General features: G+C 37.2%; 1 protein-coding gene across 1 annotated transcript in view; it reads right to left on the minus strand.

Moving 5' to 3' along the window:
• ATXN10 (ataxin 10) overlaps positions 1-22,401 on the minus strand; it is a 110,779-nt gene that overhangs the window by 62,779 nt on the left and 25,599 nt on the right. The window contains exons 4-6 of the mRNA XM_086461085.1: positions 16,652-16,748; positions 15,516-15,680; positions 4,267-4,347 (exon numbers count right to left, since the gene is read on the minus strand). Coding sequence (XP_086317211.1) covers positions 4,267-4,347; positions 15,516-15,680; positions 16,652-16,748 — 343 coding nt within the window. The remainder of the gene's footprint in view (positions 1-4,266; positions 4,348-15,515; positions 15,681-16,651; positions 16,749-22,401) is intronic.

The following is a 22,401-nucleotide window of genomic DNA, read 5'->3' on the forward strand; positions in this document are numbered from 1 at the left end:
AGTTTAGAGCCTTTCAAGCATATACTCAGCTAAGAAAACAGGCTGCTCATAGACTTCATGATTACAGGAATTATTCCAGTAAAGTATTCCCTTCTGCGTAACAAAATCCTAGCTCTTGCTGCACCAATAATCCAAATAATACATATTTTTAAATGATAAGCAATCCTTCTGTAAGAAGCTGGAGGGTCACCACATACTTCCATAAACTGTATTAGTGAGATGAAATTGTTGCCAATAGGGAAATTTTTTGCATTACTCTTCCTCTTGCAGTATAATCAGGTGCCCTTTTAGACAACCATAATCCTTCATGAGAAAGAGGAATGACATTAAAACACCAGCTGTGTGTAATTTCTTTTAAAGTTTTCTGTTCTCTTTAGGCATTCACATCAAAACTGTTTTCCTGAGTTTTCTTCCAGACGCAGTCATTCAGGACATGCCCATCTTTCCCCTGAATTTCAAGCAAGTCTTCCCATTCAGCCAACAATTTCCTGAGAGCTATGCTTTTTGTTCTGGTGCAAGTTGCCTTACATTCCTTTCTTCTATTGTTTCTCTCAGTTTTCTTCCAAGACTCACCCAATTTCTTCCAAGTTAGTTCTCCCACACAATGCATTTTGCTCATTTCTTTTAAACAATCTCACAACTATTTACCCATTCAGATGACAGTCTGTTCCTACTTGTTTGCCTATAGCTAAATACAACACGGATCACAACTGTTAGTACCAGTTTTAGCATGTTTCATCATGAATTTTTGTAACACTCAGTTCAATATCTAAAATATCATCTTGTATATGATATTGATGATTATATTTCTATTTGGAAATGAACAGGGCATAAGTGTCATCTTCCATTTCTTTAGGCACCACTTAGGAAGACTTTTTGTCAGTCTCTTGCTTTCCCCCCCCCCAGGCAAATTTAAACCAGTTCTTCCTGAAGCCGACAAAATCGGCAAGAACTTAGCACAACTACTAACAAGTATTTGCAATCATCAGTAAAACACATTGCTGTCTCCTACAGTTTGCAAATAAACCACAGCATTAAAGTGCAATTTAAATCTGGAAGCTCATTATTACAAAATAAAGTGATGTCTTTCTAAACATGTCTAAAAATAGTATTGTAAGATTCTATCAATTTTATTATCACCAAACAATATTTTGTACCAAGCATGCTTGGTTTATAACCTCTTCGCAAGTGCCAGAGACTTGGGACATTTTTTTCTCTGAGACTGGGACTTCTCTTTCCTGAAACACTTCACTGACAGCAATGGTTCTATGAGACAAATTAGGTCCTTCCTTGAAACTTCCAACTCTTTCATCTTGGAATGATACTTGTAAACATCCTATTAAATGAAAACTATAACTCAATGCTACCTTCAGCTATTCTGTGTCTGTGAGCGTTACCAAGACCAAAAACCCACCACAACATTGACATTAGCAGCCCTGTAGCTGAACACAAGCAAGAACCGGTGCTGCTTACACTACTTGAGTGCCCAGTTCCTGGCTGGCAATTCGACCAACGGCTACATCATTCACTGAGAACACTTCACAAAAAATAACACAAAAATCAAAATCGTTGAGCATCTTAAAAACACCTGAAGCTATTCAGTTGCATTTTTGTTGCTGTTAATTAAAGTAAGACCCTTTCTTAAAAGGGACAATACAGATGTACTCATTTTGAAGATTTTACAATGCAATTAAGACTATCAAGGCATTAGCTTACATTGTCCATGCTCAAGGCTAACTCAGAATAAAGCAAAGTAGGCTTTTTCTAAATACTCCTGCCAAATACTTGCACATACATGCAGGGAAATCTCAAATCTGGCAAAGAATTCAAGAATCTACAATCTTTTGTCTCAATACCGTACCCATATGTTTCTGCAATAATCACTTGCATAGAAACAGCAGGCATTGTCACATCATCATATACTTTTCAAAGCCAGCATACCATTAAAAAAGCTGATCATATTATCACAGTCAGGCCACTTGCAAACTCAGACATGCAACACCAAAATGCCTAAATTTGTTTGGAAATGAAAGAGAAAGGTGTCCAGAAGTCAGAAATTTTTTTTTTTTTTAAAATTCAGATTCCAAATCCACTTCTACAAAAAAGAACTATTTCATGGCACGCACCATGGCCACTGTATCACAAATGCACAGATTTCAATTACAGGAAATACTTTGAATAGTGTGAATACTGTGAATAGTGCAAATAACTGCGGTTATGCAACTGCATATACTTTGGTTATCTAAGGCAACTGCCAACTTGAAGAGTCACCACTAACATATGTATTTGCAAGCTTTCTCAGCATAGCTAATTTAGTTTCAGTAAATACATTTAAAATTAGTGTACTTAATGTGCACGATAGGCAATACCGTAACTGAGAGTTACCATATATTCATGAGCTCAAGCTGCTTTCCCCAGACACCTCAATACCACATCTGTCCCTTCTTCATTTATATGACTTAGTCAGCCTTATTGGACACCCAGTGTGGCAACTCTTGCGGTGAAGGCTCCTTGTCTCGTTGTGAAACAATGAATTCCCCATGCTTTGGTTTATACGGTTAATTTTTTCTCCAGTTAATGACAGACAAAATGTTTTTATCTGAATTGGATTTGTCTCCTCATATATCTCAAAAGAATGCATTCTTAAATATGCTAACTTTATATAGGAAGATGCCACGGCACAGTTTTCCTCTATAGCTCTGATGCAAAAGGACTGTTTCTACATCACTTACATATGTCTGACAGTAAATTAAGCAGTACAAAATTCATAATAAACTGTACTGTGATTTTTTGGAAAAACTTAAATTGAGTTTACTTGATTTGCAGAACTCTTGGGACTGATAATAAATTCAGTGAATATGCTGTGACTAGCCATCCCATATGTCATCATCCATAAAGCCTTTCAGCCTTTCAGTCCAAGTAGCCAATCACAGTCTGTAGCACGGTGCATGAAACAAATCTAGCCTAGATCTTTCCAGAAACTGATTACATCTATTGCTTTAAGTACATCTGAACACCCTAACCCAGTCCTGGCTGTCCTCAAGGGGATTATGAAAACATACCAACAAACTTCCATTCGTGACATCCCCAAAAGAATTAAATCTAGCTCATTTACTAAAACCGTCTTTCCTGCTAACTGGTTAAGGAGCCCCTACCTCCAGACACAGTAAGCACACAGCTCATCTTCGTTCCCATTTGGTCAGCCTGAATAAAGGAGGAAGACAGTGTTTCCCTCCTTGTCATTCCCATCCCTTGTTTTCCATCCCATACCTATGCATTAATGATATTTTATCTATGGCTTTCAATTTATCATACACTCTTTCATTGCCTGCCATCCCTTTTGTTTCTTTATACTCTCTAATCAGTCTGCATGCCCATTTGTAATAACACTGTGGATTTAGTCACAGCAAAAAACAAAGGGAAAAAAAAAAACATTAAGGGAATGATTTGTTTACTACTTTGTCTTTCACCTGCAAAAACTACAAGAGGAACTTGCAGTCTCCCTGGACAAATGGGGAACAAAGTAGCCATGTTGAATACCTAAACAAGATCACAAGAACTTCAAGCAGCGGGAGGAGCTGTAGAATTAAGGATTTTCCAAAGCTGATTATTCTAACAAAAATTTTTTTAATCTTCCCTGATTCCTGTTAAAGCAATTGTAAATGAGCATTTTCCCAATTATACCAGTGGCCATTTCCCATCAGTTCAGCATACATGTACTCAAACACTTAAAAGAAAACTAGCTGGTTTCTTTCAAGGCGAAGGTTTGTTGAAGCATTTTATATTTTCAGTGGTGGAAACACTAAATGATTAAGTAATCATGGGCATCTGCACATCTACGTTTTTTAGGTTCTGATAATCAGTATTAGACACACTTCCAACTTTATAAAGGCTCCCTTTTAATTTCTTGTAATTACAACAGGAGAAGGAACAGCTGAGGACATTTCAAATACAGTTCTAAAGCACTGCAGGGTGTGGTGCTCTTATGAAATCAAGACACAGGCATAAAATCTTGTCTTTTTTTTTTTTTATGTATTTCTTTACCAAGTAATGGCGCCAACCTGGATTCTGCAACCCTACATAAATCACTGCCAGTTGTGGCTAAGCTATAATGTTAACCAACCAATTTAAAACCATTACTGACATAGAAACATGTATTTAGAGATTTTGTGCCAACTATGAAACCACACAGTTTTTCAATCATGTGAACAGGATACTCTATATGGAATGCTAAATACTAAAAGCCACATTGGTTTTTGGGGTTACCTTTCTTGATTGCTCAGTTTGGCATAGAGGGCTTTTACCAACTCTGGACATTTCAGCAAATGGTCTGTAACAATCAAGAACCTAAAAAAAAAAAAAAGTGTTACTGGTGCTACAAAAGCAGCATCTATATTTCATCCAAATGGTGCTGGTTATTTTTACTTGTAGATGACTGCATGACATGCTTCCTGTCCCATTTGCCAATAGATACAAATTGTCACAAAATAATTGCTCATTGTTCTGCATTATTTTTCCTAACACAGCAATGGCCATTTCCCATCAATTCAGCACACTTTTACTCAAATGCTTAAAGGAAAGATGGTTAGAGTTTTTTGCCAGTTATACAAAAGGCATACCACAATTCAAATAATAAAACACTCATCCAATTGTTTATGCATCTCAGCAAAAAGCCAAAGTTCAAGCTTGAAAACTATTACGCTACTCATCACAACACTGTTTTTAAGCCCACCAAACAGTCAAAGAAGGGCCCAAATAATTTGTCTTTTAAAAAAATTTGAACAAAGCATCAAAGCAAATGGCAACTTTGTCATACGCAAGGCAGCAAAACACTGTTCTGAACTTACAAAAAATATCCTCCTTGTGTAATAGGGACCCAAGCTGATAACCAAATCTAACTCCTTGCTCTACGAGGCAGGTAGGTATGGTCAGTCTACTCTTGTGCTAATGCCAGTATTTACACTGACCACTTTCCCAAGCGCCATTCACAGCAGTCAATAGCAGATGCTAGTCATTTAATTTCAACCCAGACATGTACTCGCAGCATTATGGGAAAAAACAAAGCATGTAAAAATATTTTTCTCCTCAAATTACATTCCTAGGAGTACTGACAGTGTTATATATGCTGCATGGGTATACACATACTAAACTATGCATTTTTTAAACAGCATGTCTACCTATTAAATATAAAATAATTACAGGTCAAATCTCAGATCATCCTCTGAACCGATGAAGCTATTGAGAAAGAATAGTTGAAACAGTAGGAAATCCAAGCGATTTCAATATTCCCTCCCCCTCCTCCTTACTCTTCACTTTGCTGACAGCCTTTTATTTTGTGTATCCGTAATCCACTACAAGGCTAACAGGAAGATCACAGAGAAGCCTTCCAGCTGCAACAAAGTATTTTTTGGACAAATACTCCACAACAATTGGGGAAATAGGAGAACAAGAGGTCCAAAAGATTAATAGCTACTATATTGCTAATGTTAACTGTGGACTTAGCCAGCATCTGGTTCAGTTACTGTAAACTAGACATTTTTAAGACGGGGAGGGAGAAGAAAAGCTATTTTTTGCTGAGCATTTTTACTGATGTTTGTACACACATTCAAGGAAAAAAATAGCATAGGTGTAGGGAATCATCAACTTAAAATTGGCTTTCTGAGCAGTGTAGCATTAGTTCAAGAGTTTCTCACCACAAATTTGAACCTACAGACTTCCCCAAAGTCAACAGCACAAATGTATTCCAACTGAGCAGCACAGACTCAGCCATAACAACAGAATAAAGCCATCAGCAGAGCAGTCAAGGGGAACACTTCTATAGTTCCCGAACCAATAACTCATGGCACATGAGCCATCCACAGTTAAACATTCAGAATGGTAACAACTGACTTAATTTTTCAAAGATTTGAGTAGAAGCAAAGGAGCAAAGGCTTTTATCTGGAGCTGCAAAAGAAAGAAGCATAACAATTGCGTTGTGCAGAATACAGTACTTAGCCTCATAACATACAAATTTCAGCTGACAATGAATTATGGTAAAAGTGCATTTAAGCAGACAATCTGAAGCCTGATTTTTCAACTTTTCAGTTGGGACTATGAATTTAAATCTTAATTTTCATCATTAAAATTACTTTGAGTATTTGACTATTTGCCCTGTACTTAAAAAGCAATCAATAATTATCAGAAAAAGCTCTAATGCTACTAGGTGCACATTAATCATTACTATTGCAAAGTGGAAGAACTGTATTTTAGTCATTACTGGGGTCTACACTCTTAATATTTACTAACACACAACTTTCATGTTCTGTGGACTAGACCTCTACTGCTTGAGGCACTTGCAGTATTTCAGAACAAAGCTTTTGCTTATAAAGAAGCACAAACTTCTGTACATGCTTCTTGCCCTTTTAACACCTCAGAAATTTCTGCTTCTGTATTTAAGTTTCTCTTTTACCTTATCCACTTCTTGCATTACTGTATCACAAAAAATAGAGCACTAGCATATTTTACAAGAGCATCACCAAGAGTTACCAGAAGCATTAGTAATGGAGCAAAGCACTTTCAACTCTTGCTACCATGCCCAGAAATTCTGGTGGTAGTTAAGCAAGGATGCAGCAAATTAAATCTAATATCTTTAGTCCTCGCCTCTCCTGTTTTTCATTTGGGGCAGGGGAGAAGAGGAGGAAAAGTAAGACCATCCACAAATGAAATAAAAAAAAGACATTCAGTTTTGGGTTACTGACTGAATGTGGCATTTCAGATGCACACGAAAGGCTTTGGTAGGAGATTTTAACTCTCTTTGGAGGCCAACAGCAGAACCACTGGGACAAACTGAGGACCACTGTAATCTAGCAAAGGAAATGGTGAAAATTAAAGTTGTTATGCAAGCGTAACACAGTAACAAATGAACAGTGTTAAATATGCCAATTTTCTTGACTTTTAAAAGATTGTTTGGCTAAAATCCTAAAAAAATCAAGTGCTTACATAGTAGATAAATACAGGAGGAGATGTTCAGCAAAGACTTTACAATAGCACAAGGGCTGCATTGTACCAAGCTGAACTTGAGAAGCAGCCAAGATGAAATGGTATAAGCTACATTTGTGCTCAGTATATTCCAAATGACCACTAAGCCTGCTCCAATCAAAGGCGGGTGTAAGCAATCAACTTTATTATCAAATGTCATGCTCCATATTAGGTTGATTTGATCCCATTAGCAAGTTTAGAGAACAGTGTCCTTGGTCTCAGAAAATGAGGAAGAAAACCCCCATAAATGTTTCAGAAGAAAGAAAGAGACAGGGCAATTCTCTCTTTGATCAGCAAACTTCTCTTCCGATCTCAAAACCAAAAGCATTTTTCATGATCCTACAATAATGCTACTCTATCCAAAATATTTAGTAAGAACGAAATAGTTATTTTTTATTGTAGGTTCACAAACAAATGTAACAAATTATCCAAATTTTGAGGAAAAAAAAAAAAAGAAGAAAATTTAGACCACTAACCTTTCAAAGCTGTATTGCCAGCCTTTTTAGATGCTAAAAAAGCAATATGCTTCATGAGGAATTGTTTTGGACCAGAACCTATTTTAGAAGCAGAAGTAGTTTTTGCCCTTATGCAAGAATATAAGCATCCTATCAAAACCATTTAAAAAACAATTACAACTATAAAGCTATCTAATAACAAATGGAAGACACATGCTGTCACAAAGACCTCTAGAAACTAGGGAATTTATTCTACTCAAACATCAGCACTTCTCGTTCAAAAGAAGAATAAGGAAACACATTTCCACATTTAAGGCTCAACCCCAAGTATAAAGCATCACAATACCCCTCTCCTGAGCTCAATCAAGCACAACAGTGAACATCCTTCCACCTTCAATAGGCATAATGAATGCATCCCCCTTAGAGGCCACAATACTGTCCACCAAGCCAACCCTCAGGTCTAGGAGACCAAGTTCAGATTATCTGTACTATTTCTCTGATTCAGAAGACACTCACATTCAATTTGATAGCTATATCTGAAGAGATATTTATTTTTACTCATGCGTGAAGTTGGAATAATTTTTTTTATGAAGCGCGTCCAAGAAAACCATGGAAGATGATTGCCGATACAATCACTTCCTGCTCCCCTCTCTCCAGAAATACACAAGAAGAAAGAGGTGACAAGATAAATAAATGTGTGAGGCTGGGCTTTGAAAGGCTGAAGAAATTTGTGCCAACACACTGCTACTGCAAACAAGAAGTAGGAGCTACTCATCTCTACAATTAAGGAAAACTTTTCCAATTGTCAGTACTATTTAAAACCACAGTTGAACTTGGAACCTGCAACATAACTCCAACTTTCCTGGAATTAAAAATAAGAATTACTTTCTGGAGAGTAAAGAAGTGGGTGGGGGACACCCTAAACTGTTAGAGAGAAGAGACAGAGTTGCCAGCCCAAAATGAGGAAAAAAGGTAACATTTTCTGGTTTCTCCACCACATGCATACCAGTTAAGCAACAAGCTCAGCTCTATTGAGGAGTTCCATCTTTGCCTTTAAATCTGTGCCCATGGGCGAGACTCCTTGCCACATGAGCACTAGCTTCTGTCCACACTTCTTTCCATAAGCTAGGACAAAATAACCAAAGGCAAAAAATGGGGAGAGGGAGCTCCATATCCTAATCTTTACAGTCATCATCGAGCTGTGGTTTCAAAAAGAGAAAGTGAATGTTCAGAAAAATCTTACTTCCAATGCCAAACAGCTGACCACACTCTTCATATCATTTTTCTGGAAGTCAAAAAGCATATTATGCCTCTTATTTTAAAATGGTGGATTTTTGTTTCTTGCTCTTCAGGAATCAAAAATACAACCTGCTTCTCCTTTCTGAAGTAGCTACACTGCCCCATGCACACACTTGGAAAAACTGATGACACAAGCTATACTCTCATCTCTAATGGAACCACCAAAGTATTTCTAAAATAAACAGCTTTTAGAATACACATTGGTCTCGGTTAGGATAAATTATAATGTAATTTTGTACTACTTTTTCCTAATTATTTTACAAAACACATATGTTTGCAGGTTCAATATTCTAAAATAGATCTCATGTGGCATTCTGTGTTGCTTTCTCTTCTAAGTACAGTAGCTTTTAAACTGTGTGACACACTTTTCTGCTGTTGATTAATACAAACCTGAAAGGGAATGGATGTGGATGTGTGGGGAAACACAGAATGACTCTAAAGGCTCCACAATTTTCCAGAGCCTAAGGCATAGCTCTCTGCATGTTTTAAGAAAAAGCCTTTACCAGAAAAAAAAATTAAAAACGGCAGTACTTGGCAAACCTTTTCAGCATACTGCACATATGACCTGAGATACTGCTTGTGCTTTCTTCTTCTTTTGGAGCTGCAGTTGAGTTTTTTTTTTACAGAGGACTATTCAGACCTTGCTAGTGATCACACAGAAATACAGTGAGTAAGAAATATATTTCAGTTACGGAACAGTGTGTTCCAGCTTTGTTTCCTAAAGGAAGGGTATGTCCAATTCCTTGAGAGCACCCTTTGGTAGGCAGTAGCTGTTGGAAGAAAGCAGCACTGGAAAAAAAGAATTAGCTTACGGAGTAAGTATATTTGCTTACCTGTTTAAGATATGTTCAATTTAGTATGTCAACACTTCAGAATAATTAAATCAGCATACCATTAGAGAGGTATATTGGAAAGATGGAAGATACACAGGGATTGAACATCATGCTCATTCCTTTGAATAGAAACAGAAGATGGAACATAGAAGCAGAGGAAGTAGAACCAAAAGATGCATAATGCAGAAAGACCGATCACAGTTTAAGAGACAGATCTGCTGCTGCCAGGGAACAGATAGAAAGGAACTAAATAATATCAAAAGAAAAAAAAAAAAAGATCAGAAGAGGGTGGAAGCAACAGAACTAAAGTTGAGAGGTTTAAAAACTTTCCATATGCAAGGAAGTATTTTAGAGTGAATGTTAATCCCACAACTGTGATCATGAGCAGAGCAAGATGGAAGCAACAGATCTGAAAGGGGGAGCCTACATTAAAGGACAAGGTCTCCGAACTAAAGATAGGACAGGAATGGTCACTCATGCACCAGGCTGTAGCAGCATGGAAGTTTTTCACCACAGTTAGAGGGTATTAATTCCTAAGCTAACAGCCTAGATAGTAGCTGCATGTTGCAAAGAACAACATGTTTTCTAGAAGACAACCGCACAGCAAAGAACTGTCAAGGAGATAGGATCATTTAATTAGTGTATGCCATAAATCAAATCAAAGAAAGGAAACGAACTTGTTTCTGCAGAGCTAGTGTCTTTGCAAAGACATATGCTTTGAAGTATGTTGTGTAACATCATACTCCTTGAAACTTTCTGAGAGCAGCAAGCTCTGGGCACTCTTTGCAAGCCCAGCTACAGATCCAAACATTCAGGACAAGACAGGTAAGTTTCAACGGCTTTCAGTCCTGAAAAGTTCCTGTTTCTTCTTGCTCTAAGATTTTAGCCAAAAGCTACAAAACAAAGGGGTATACAGCCAGTCAGGCAATGTTTTGAAGAACCTCAGCTGGAGATATACAATCTGCCTCCTCAGATCATGGCTCTTGGGAGTTAGACCAGCAGCAACAACCTCAGAAGAGGTCCTAGTATTCAACATTACAGGATTGCTAGCCTGAAACAAGTTCACAAGCTGTGTTGACTAGAAGTTGAAGAAGTTTAAAAATGTGTCATCTAATATACATTCATTACTACTATTTTAAAATGCTATTCAGCATCTAGTATTGAAGATGGCAAAGGTAGCAACATTAAAAAAACCCTGGAGCTGTTTAGAGGATCAAGCTTCTAAAAGAGAAAGAGGAGGAGGTATCAGTTCTTAAATCAAGAGAATATTTATTAAATGTGTCAATTACATTTTACAACTTCACAGATTTCAGAGACAGAAGAATTTCTGATGCTTACAAGTAACCACAAGCTTAATGAAATGAGCCTTCAGACCATCTGGTCTGGATAAAATGATGATCATACAAGGACTGAATACAAAATTTGACCAGGGCATTCCTTATAGAACTGACTTCCTTCTTAAATTGACTAACTCCTTAGCTCATAGCATGCCACAGAAAATACTTAATAAAAAGGGTATCATTCATGAAGACGCACTTAGGTGCACACCACAGCACTGTTACCTCCCTTTCTGCCAAGTTCTGATGCAATTTTTGTTATGCTGTCAATCTACAAACACATTTTAAAAATCCATTAGTGCTTGTAATCTCAAAATCTCACTATGCTGATCTGCAAAATAGATCTCCTCTGTTTCAAAAACTGCATAGAAAGTGGATGGTTTGGCTTTCCATAGCTGATCAGATTCAGAAGTTGCTAAACTGAGGCCTTCTCTCCCATAACCCACCCCTCTCAGGAAGCATAGCAAACACTTCACACATTCCCTCTTCCCTGACAGGAGATCCTTGTCTTCTACTGAACCTCTTGTGATTCGAGAAGTAAGCAATGTGACAGGAAAATTCCAGAAAGCTACATCCTGCCTTTAAAGACACTTCCCCCAGAACTACTCAGAATAATCTCAGATTTCTCTGACAAAAATCTCCCTACAAAACTGCTGCAAGACTGGAGGGAGAAGCCAAACGCATCACACTTGGAAAGAGGTTCCTACTGAACTTTCCCTAAGGACTTTTCCAGCTTGGAGATGGAAAACTGGACTCTAAACATGAACATGGGATCATGAACAAAGGAGGAATTCCCAATTCACCAAAAAAAATTTTTTTTAAACATGTGCTTGCCCTTCTGTGATGGGTGAAAGAAGAAAACCTAACATGTGCTAGCTGAATGGAGTAGCAAGGACCCCATGGGAGAGACTACAGTTCAGCCAATGGTTTTAAATCCCAGTATTTGTTCTGGATGTCCTCTCTCTGTCCTAACGGTTCATGGCAGGAACTGCAAAAATAACTTGAGCATCGTGTTTATTTGTGGAATTCATTAGATACTAACATTAAGTCATAAATTTCAGTGCACAAAAGAAAATGGAATAAAATAGTGAATAAAAGTTCTGCTTATAACCAAAACTCGCCTGGGTATTTAAAGAAAGATTTTCAACACCTAAAAGCAGCATTTGACAGCAGGAAAGCTCAGCCAAGAGGAACAAACCCATGTGGCATTCACTTTTTATTCAGTGTAATACGAAACCAGATGCTCCAGCTGAGAGACAAGAAGGTAGGCAGGAATTAAGTAATATTTTTAACTTTAAAAGTAAGAACATCTTAATTTCAGTCATTTGTGAGTCCAGCAGTGAGCATAACCTCCTGGAAGAAGAATTATTCGTATTTTGTCTCAGCCATATAATGCCGTAACAGCTACTTAAAAAATGGTTGCTGTGCACTTTGTTAGCTGTGGCGCAAGGGACTCAACTCTTTACAACAAAGCCCTGGCTCTGTTGCAAATACCACGATTATGTAAATTCATTTAAGCAATCTTAGTGGTATGTAATTCAGTGAGAGCTGAAGTACAGCTCCAAATTTTCAATTATCTGCTGACAAAATATTTTTTCTACAGTCCAGCCAGAGGCACGTCCAAAGCTTAGCTTCGACTTCTTAAGGGACAGAAATCTTTCAATGCACTTTTACCTGACTACATCTCACCCCTACTCTTCCATATCAGAAAGTATCATAGTTCTTCGATGAGGAGAAAAAAGGAAAAAAAAAAGGTGCTTTAATAATCAACCAAGAATTAGTTCAAACCAGGAAGATCATATGCAATGATACAAATGGACACCAAAGCAAGAGCAGCAATACACTAGAATCCAAACTTATTCTAAACATATCCTCTGTAACTAAAGCTAAACTAAGAACAACTTGTTGCCTATGAAATACATGCTGTGTAATACTGCCACGATAACAAGAAAAAAAACCCTCCTGATAATTTGCAAAAATAAAAAAAAATTTAAAACCGCAAGACTTTACAATGATTGTTCTACTTGTAACAAGACTAACTTCATAGGCGCTTCCAAACTTTTAAATACACAGAAATACAGGCTCATAAGATGCATGTATCATCAACGATAAAAGGATTATGTTAGTGTAACACACTGACCTATGGCTAAGTGGAAAAGGGGAAAAAAAGAAACAAAAAAAAGAAAGAAAAATCATAACCAAAACCAGAAAAAGAAAGTGTTTAATTCAGTGTTGCATAAGGAATGGTACACACTAGCAGATTTCCACTAAAAATATGAAAAGCAAACCTCTTACAGCAACCTTTCCTTTTTTTAATAAGAAAGGATGTGAGAATGTTACTTTCTTACCTCCCTCTCCACACCAAGGAGACCAGAGATACCACATGTACTATACTATGTAAATACAGTTTATTTCTTTTTTTTTTAAAAAAAAAAATCTAATATGAAGAAAGAACCTATTTTGCCATTTAAATTACCCTCAGCCATGACAAGTATTATCTCACAATACAAACAGACAAACATGAGGGAGAAACAGAGAAAAAATGTGTTTCTTGAGATGGGAGATATAAGAAATGGAGTATTAGAAGAACAAATGACGATCAAGACACATGGGGAAATAGGTACAAGATAAATCAAAAAAAGGCTCTAGAGCTACAAACAGACAGAAATATCAGTCCCCTTCTAGCAAGGAATTATCTTTTTCACTTTCAAGGTACTGCTGTTTGAATACCTGTTCAATGCTTGATACTGCGCTGTTGCACTACACTTCTTGGTTTAGATTTTGCACTTGTGAATGCACTTCAGCTGTGTTGCCTTGAAAATAGTGCCAACATTATTGAAAAATTTACATTTCTAATTCGGTTCAAGACGACTGTATAAAATGCCAAGAAACTTATACTACAAACTCATTACTTTTTCTTTCATTTGGGAAAACTGATAATGAGCTTTGAGACTTAATAGCCAGTGCTAAAGTACTGTGAAAGAAAACCAAATGTATTATTTTCTTAATGCCTGGAAGATATTCCAATGCTTTTTTTTTTTAATATTCCCCATACGAGGAACTCAGCATTCTGACAGGAATTAGAGGACAAATGTTCTGCAACTGCCTTATGGCAGAACTAGGATTACTCTTTTCTACCCATCTCTTTTCCTTCATCGTGGTTTTGTATCTTGTATAGAAGTTTGCCCCTTCTTAATTTCAAGACTGCTCTGAAGAGAGATCATTTCCCACCCACATTAAACATCCATAGTGGAGGTAAGACATTTTCATCGCAACGTCAGCAGAATGCACTTCAGACTAGAAAAATCAGGGAAATAGATACTTCAGCATTTATTTTGATGCTCCATTTATTCTGCAATTACCTTCAAAATATAAATTTAAACACCAGACAACCTCTTCCAGCTCTCCCTGGCTTTCATATCTCAGTCAAAATACATCTCAGCATATCTTCAATACATAAAGAAAGTGAAGGATGATCAAGATAATTACCTGAAAAGCAATCTTTCACATGTGTTTATATTGACAGATGCCAAAACTAAAGACTCAGATTGTCACTTTTGAAATAGACGTTTGTCCACCTGACCCTGAAACTTTGCTTTCTGAAAGCTATTTATGTCCTAAGGAAATTGACCTGGTTACAAAAAAAGTCCATCCACAAACAAATGTTACAGTCATGTTTTCAGTACAAAAGCATACTATTAAATGACATCTGCTTTTCATTCAATCATCTCAACTCTGTTTAGAGACTTTCCAAATAACTAGTAAAATCCCGACAATTCTTCCTAATTAAATTTTGAATTTAAATACGTCCTCCAAAAGAATGCTACAAAAACATAAAAACTATCCTTTTTTCTCCCCTTGGAACGCATCATATAACAATTAACTGAACGTGTATCCTTACTGATGCAGGGCAGAACACTTCTCATATGCATAACTGACAACAATATTTACAAGAATGGCGGTAAGCAAAAAATCTAAAAGCTCAATGGAGTAATACCATAACACCACTGATTAAATTCTTGTATGAAGTATGCAAGATTCACAAACAAAATGTCTTCTCTGTTTTGGTACAAAAATGATTGCATGTTGCACTAGACAACAGATCTGTTTAAAAAAAAAAAAAAAAGAAGAAGAAAACAACCCTACATTGTATGTAGTATTTACAATCATTAGCCATACAAGTCTTCCTAGCACAACCCAATAACCAAAGTCTGTAAGACTATATTCTGCATTAACTTCATTTCAAAAATGTCCACAAACCAGCACACAAGTATAAATTAGTTTGCATTCTAGAACCCGGTTTCATTGAAAAAAAAAAAAACCAAACCAACCAACAAACCAGATCATGATTTTAAAATTCCTGCCTATATCCTCAACAAAAATGTAGCCTTATTTTAGCAGCAATCAAAACAGTCAGCGAAAGTATCATGAAAATTATCTCTATACCAAATTACTAACTTCTAAATAGATCTTCATTTACTACTTACCAGTGTCACAAATTTAGACATTTTAAGACAGAGACTTACACTACAAAAACATCTAATTAAGGGGAAAAAAACCCTAAAGATACATACGACCACTCAGACTCCAACTGCTCTTTGTAGACATTCAGGACATGACGAGCTACAGTCAAGTTCCCAGGATCCAGAAGTTCTCTCACTTTCTCTGAATTGAGGCAGGTGAACAGGACCATACAACAATAAGCAACAATCTTCTCATCACTGTATGTTAGGCATGTCCTTCAAGAGAAAATAAGGAGTTAAGAGAGTAAGTTAAAACTGACCCTGGAAAAACAGACTAGTGACAGTCAGCTTGTTGAATTGTTATTCTTTGCTGTCTTTTAGAGAATCATTAGTTTGTCATTGTCTAAGAGGGACAGAAGTCATTTGCAAAGAAAGACATCTAGCTCCCAGATGAAGGAAAAACTTAACAGGCAATTTACAAAACTACTGATAAATCAGAGGTAATTTGAGATCTAGAAATTTGGTGAATCCGTAATAATCATCTGCTTCTATTATTACAAGGTCTTTCTATGTCTAGTGCTGACAAGTGGGCTCCAAAAACACACTCAGAATGATTATCAAGTTGAACGAACGTGCCTTTATTACTAGCTCACTACAAACAATTTGGCCAAACACATCAACAATGTTGTCATGTGTCTGCACAAAACTGTTTATGTGATACTTCATTACACGCATGTCCTCAAACCTCCAGGAACATATTCTCCTGAGCTTAGTAGGGGGGCAAAAGGATTGGAAGACACAAAGATTAAGTCACTTTTGTAGATTCTATCTGATCCCCACATACTGACAGGTCTGCACAGTAGCAACATGAATAAAGAAAAAGCTATGTTCTTGAAAATGAGTATAACTACTTGAAAATACCTCTGAAATAAAGCTTATGTTTGAAGCACATAATTGGAAATAGTGTTTTCTTCCAGTTTCTGTTAAATGAAATCAATTTACTGTTAGTTTAGAAGAAGCAGGTTTTTAAAGGTCCTGACCCCTGCGGTTGACTAAAAAAAAACCAAAACAAAAACCAAAAACCAATAAACCACAACATCTACAGGATATGGTCACAACCATCCCGTTCTCACCAAAGTAATTTTTCAAAGCTTCACGGTGCTAGTCGAGGCACAACTATCATGTACAAAAGATTTGAAAATAACCACAGAAATTACATTACAAAAAAACCCCGCATCCATGCTTACAAGAAGAGATCTGGGAAAGCACACTTCCAAACACTATTCTGGGAATCTCCATTTCCCGCTGCAATATTTCCAAGAAACTGGAGACTACAACGAAGAGCTGAAAAAAACACAGAGAATATATTAACAGGAATTCAAAGCAACACTCATGAATTTCATATAAATTATAAACTTCAGCACTACAGCTATATACTACAGAATCCATCTCAATTAAGCTTTGGGTGGAGTATTTCACTGCTACTGTAGATAAATATTTGCATTTTCTCTTCTAATGCAAATAATTTTACAAAGTATTGTACAATTATACCCCCCCCCAAAATGTTGTGTTTTTCCCCCCCCCCCTCAGTTAGACTTATATGAGTATCAAACATTGGTTACGAGTGATTACATGAACTAATTGTCAAGGATTAAGACAGATTGAAATCAATGAAAGCTTGGAGCTTTCAATGCCTTTAGCAGAAACTGAAGCAGACCCATGCTGAACCAGTGGCTGCCACATGGCAACAGCCATTTTGCCTCTTCCGGATCCGAGGTGGCTTTTGTCCTCATATTAAATTAACACAAGCAGGCTGCCTGTCATCATCTGAACTCTGCAAGTGCAGCTCTGCCTGCTGCTAAGAGAGCTCCCCAGGCTCCCTCAAGCTGCCCAGAGACAGATTGAAAATTTCATTGCAGCAGGTAGAGCCAGAGCAAGAGTACTGAATCTGTTCCCTTGCTACCCACATTAAATTCTATTTAGCTGGCAAATCATTATATAATATGATGAGCTGCTCAATACTTTCTGATTTCTATCCCAGAAAAATTAAAGGCAGTACTCCAAGTAACTTTGCCTCCAATTTTAACACTGAATTCAATATGGCAGATTTCTACTATTACTACAAAGGATCTATTCCAGTCTCCCCTCAATACTGACTTAAAATATGGGAAGATGATATTTCATCATACCAGTTAATATCCTAGAGCCTGCCAAAAGATGTAAATTCATGAAAAACATAAGCATGAACCCACAGACCTCATAAAATTAAAACACTTTTTTTGGCCCTATTGACAGCTCTCAATAGCCCAGCCCTTATTAATAGGTTGGCAAAGAAACTTGAAATTAAATGTTAAAATGCAGTTTAACAGATATTACAAACAGCAGCCTGTTACCAATGGAGGTGGCTGATATTGCCAGGTTCTGAAAATATAAAATAAGGTCTCTTTTGAAAGGTGCTGTGCCAGCTGGCAGCCAGAATTCTGGGCATATGTCCTCTTGGGAACAAAAAGAAAATAAGTTTAAAATGAGGTCGCTTGGGTGTAGGGAATAGTAACTTTTTCCCCCCATATATATATATTTTTAAGCCCAAAATATGTATGTCCTCTATATAATGAATTTTGAATCGCATTCTCCTTTATGCTTTAGTTCTTAAGATCTCCGTTATCTCTCCCTGCACATCTGCACCTTTTTATTACTTTCTGCTTGTCATTATGCTTCCGCTTCTCCCACCCATCTGGTTCCCATCCTGCTGACTCAGAATTTTTCTAAAGGACAGCGAGCATGGGCACACTACATTTGTAGAAGACATTTTATGGAAATACTTCCCTGATACAAAAAACTAACAAGGCAGTAAATCCTAGGAACAGGGTATTATTTCTCTTGGTGAACTCCTTACCTACTCTACTACGAGAAAGATCTCTCAAAGAGACATGAGGTTGGTTGATTATACTCCAATCTTTACCCGAAATTTGCTTGACCTTTTTCAGCTATCAGTTACGTTTTCGCTTTGGTCTTTAGAAATTAAACTGCCAAAAAAAAAATACTACAGACTAGGGAAAAAAAAAAAGTTAAAAGAGCCTTTAGAAGTTGCCATCCTTACTGTAACAAAGATGAAATGCTGTGAACATGTTTGCAGTATGATAATGAATATCTACAAATTCACCATTAATCACACACTGGAGTCTTAATATTTCTGAAAACTGTCAATGCTGCCCTTGTTCAATTGTGATGTCCTGAACAAGCAAGAAGGATCTAGGAAAAGGTCACGATTCTGTGAATATACTATGGAAAAAACCCAGTTTCATTCTGTGTTTAACCAGTAATGGTTAACATTTTTCTTTTAATTAGAGGGCACAAATCAATATACGAGCAAGCAGATAATCTGTGAGACAAAAGCTACTGTATCTAATCACAATTAAGCGGAAAAAAGCGTCTTGATAATACAACATTTCCCTACACGAGCAATCTCACACAACAAATCTCAGCAATTCAAAAGAAAGATGTGATGCTACAAACACCTGAGGTAATTGAACTATACCAGGAGTACAGATTACACACAACAGGACCTAGCTCACAATCTGTCCAATCAATTGATGTGCTCTGTCACAACTGCAATGTAACTGCTGCACTGCTTCTGCAGTGCCTGAACTCCTTTTACTAACCAAATAAATAAATAAATATGTAATTCATATTACAAAAAAAAAAAAAAAACCCAACCAAAAAACAACCCAAACAACTATCCACAACAGCCTCATTTCAGAGTACTTAGTGTGATGCCAGGTCAATGAGGTCAATGACATATGGTAAATATGGTTCACGTACTGCAGTGTGAATACATATGTTTTGGCTTCTATGATCACAGATCTACCTCTGAGAGGCCAGGTCTGCTAGCAGCTGACGAGATTCACCTGACCAAGTGGGACAATAGGGTCTTCACCAACAAGCTGGAGAGACTTATACGGTGAGACCCCACCTGGAGTACTGTGTCCAGATCTGGAGTCCCCAGCACAAGAACGACATGGATCTATTAAAGCATGTCCAGAGAAGCAGCACAAAAATGGTCGAAGGGCTGGAAGACCTCTCCTGCAAAGAAAGCCCAAGACACTTGGGGTTGTTCACCCGGAGAAGAGAAGGCTTCCAAGAGATAATATTGTGGCCTTTCAATATATAAATCATAAAAAATGATAGAGGGAGACTTTTTACCAGGGCATGTAGTGACAAGACAAGGGGCAACAGTTTTAAACTGAAAGAGGGTAGGTTTAGATTGAATATAAAGAAGACATTTTTTTATGATGCAGGTGGTGAGAAACTGGAACAGGTTGCCCTCTGGGAAAGCTGTGGATGCCCCATCATTAGAAGTGTTCAAGGTTACATTGGAGGGGGTTTTGAGCAACTTGGTTTAGTGGAAGATGTTGGACTAGATAATCTGTAAAGATCCCTTCCACCCAAACCATGCTACAATTTATGTGCCATGTACAGCAGTCACAGATGGAAAGCCAATGATGAAGAGGAGCAAACAGCATTAAACTGGTTGTGTTATGTTATAACACCACCACAACTAGAGTAGCTCATCACAGCATATTCTCTGAATCACATCACAATAGTATCTGTGTGGTTACGCTTAAAAAAACCAACCAACCAAACATTCCTCCCCAAAAGCCCACAGGCGCACCTGGTGGTCTTGGAGTATGCAAATGTCTCATATGCAGTGTTTCTCTCCAAAGACTATTCCAGATAAAATGTACTAGCCTAGCACCAAGCTACCAAGTGAGTGTGAATTTTGATATGAGCACTGGAAATCTATACTTTGGTATTTACACTTTAAAAAAGAAACCCCCCAAAAACCTAACTAGAGCTGTTAATTCACAGCAAGGTATGCGTGTGTTAAAAAATTCAAATGAGACAATAAAAGTGAAGTATTACATTCCCAACTACGGAAGTCTCTTCACGTTCAATTTCCATGATTCTCTTTTTTTGTTTGACCTCTATTGGACTTGACTGCTGCAACATTTGATTAAACTATGCTTAGAAATCTGTACAATACAGATACTGCTTTTGTCCTCTCCAACAATTTCACTGTCCTTATAGCAAAAGCAAGAAAAACTAGAAACTAATTAAGACAGCCTTCATTGCACAGTATACCAACTGAAACCATTTTGCCAACCATTCAATAAGTCATATGCTTTCTGAAAAGGGGAAGAAAAAAAAAAAAAGAAAACAAAGAAAACAAAGACGACAAGACTATTTCACTTTTCCCCTGAAAACGTACAGATCATTATGAAGCTAAAAAAAATTGTCAACCACTCTTTCCAGCTGCATTAGCTAGCAATTGGGAAATACTACCCACAACAATTATAAAAAAGTATGTCTTCTCCATAGGACTATTATTTAACATCTTACGTCCATCCCCTAGCTGCTGGTGTCTATAAGCACTGACTTCAACAAATAATTCTGTAGCTATTGGCACACCTAAATTTTAATTAAAAAAACTTATGCTGTGTATGGTCAACAAGACTATTTTTAACCTGATGGTCAACCACCGTGAAATTACGCATATAAAGATGTAACTGCTGATACACTGATCGACCCTAGAGCTGAAGAAATTCTGCCCCCTCCCCCCAAGATTTCAATGGTTCCTATAAAAGCAGGATGTTCTTTAGCAAATACAAATACTCAGATTACATGTTGCTTTCACAACCAGCCTGCAATGGAGAATTTTCTAGGTTCTACAAAATCACCTTTTTATATAACATGTACAAGGGGAAACAGTGACTCTTTTCCTAATGAATTTTGGTACCTAAATGGTTGTCTACATGTAAACTGATCTTTTAGAGTTGTTCAATGCTACCCATGCAAAAGGTGAGACAGTTGATACTTTATGCTCCTGCATGAGGATGCCTTAAATGCACTCCAGCAGTGCAGTACCTTCAAGATCACAGCTCCATTTGTTCCTTTCAATCTCTTATGATCATACACTAACTGAACCAAACTCTAGCACACGGCTTTCATTTAACAATGGTATTGCAGTACTACTCATATGGTCTGAAGGACACACCCTTTCACAGGCCTGACCCCATCTTGCTCCTCACAAAGATGTCGTTTCACACAGCGTCATCTGCAGAATCAGATTGTGTATCAGATGAACGTTTAAATCCTTGAAGTTATTAGGACAAAGATTTTAAGCGTTATGATTTTAAAACACAATACATTGCTTCCTTCTGCTCCACATGGTTAGGTGATAATGGTTCAAAAAAAAATTATTAAAGCAGTTCCAGTACTAAAGTTAGAAAAGTTTATTGCTGGTAAGCCTCTCTCAACAAGATCAACTGCAATTTCTTCCCCCTAGTATCTTTCCTGATTAGATTTCTATATGCAAGCATTATGTTATCACACAACATAGTTTGCTGTAGTGAGTATTATTTACATGTTTATATTCATACAACACATCTTGAAGTCTTCCTTACAGAACATGAGCTTTTCCCTGGTGGATAATCAGACTTAACTTTCAAATTCCTACTACAATTTCTCTAGTCAAGAACAGAAGCCCATGAACATGCTCACCAATCACTCTGAAAAACCTTGACCTTGGCTGCAGAGGCTTAAGAAGTCTTACGCAGTCATAAGAAGAAATTTTCATTCTTTTTATTCGGGGCAGACAGCCCAAAGATAGTTACAAGTAGAATCCTCTGCCTTTACTGCAGTTACCTAGAGATATAAAATAAATGCAATCAAAGCATGTATGAAGATGTACATCATCGCTCGCCAGACTGCAAACAAAAGGCTAGCAAGCTTGCATATCTCTTTTTAAAGCTTTGCTAACCATTAACTATGCATGAAAGATATAGCTGGTGTGCCCCCTCTACACTGGGGGCATGCACAAAGGTTTACAATTACTTTGACCAAATCACAGCCTCCCGACGGCCTGTACACCTTTTAAGTCGCCTGTGAGCTTTGCAAATCTAAACTGTAGACTGCAAGCCATTACACAGACCATCTT

The sequence above is a fragment of the Leptosomus discolor genome, chromosome 1, assembly GCF_034619465.1.
Source record: "Leptosomus discolor isolate bLepDis1 chromosome 1, bLepDis1.hap2, whole genome shotgun sequence".
NCBI lineage: Eukaryota > Metazoa > Chordata > Aves > Leptosomiformes > Leptosomidae > Leptosomus > Leptosomus discolor.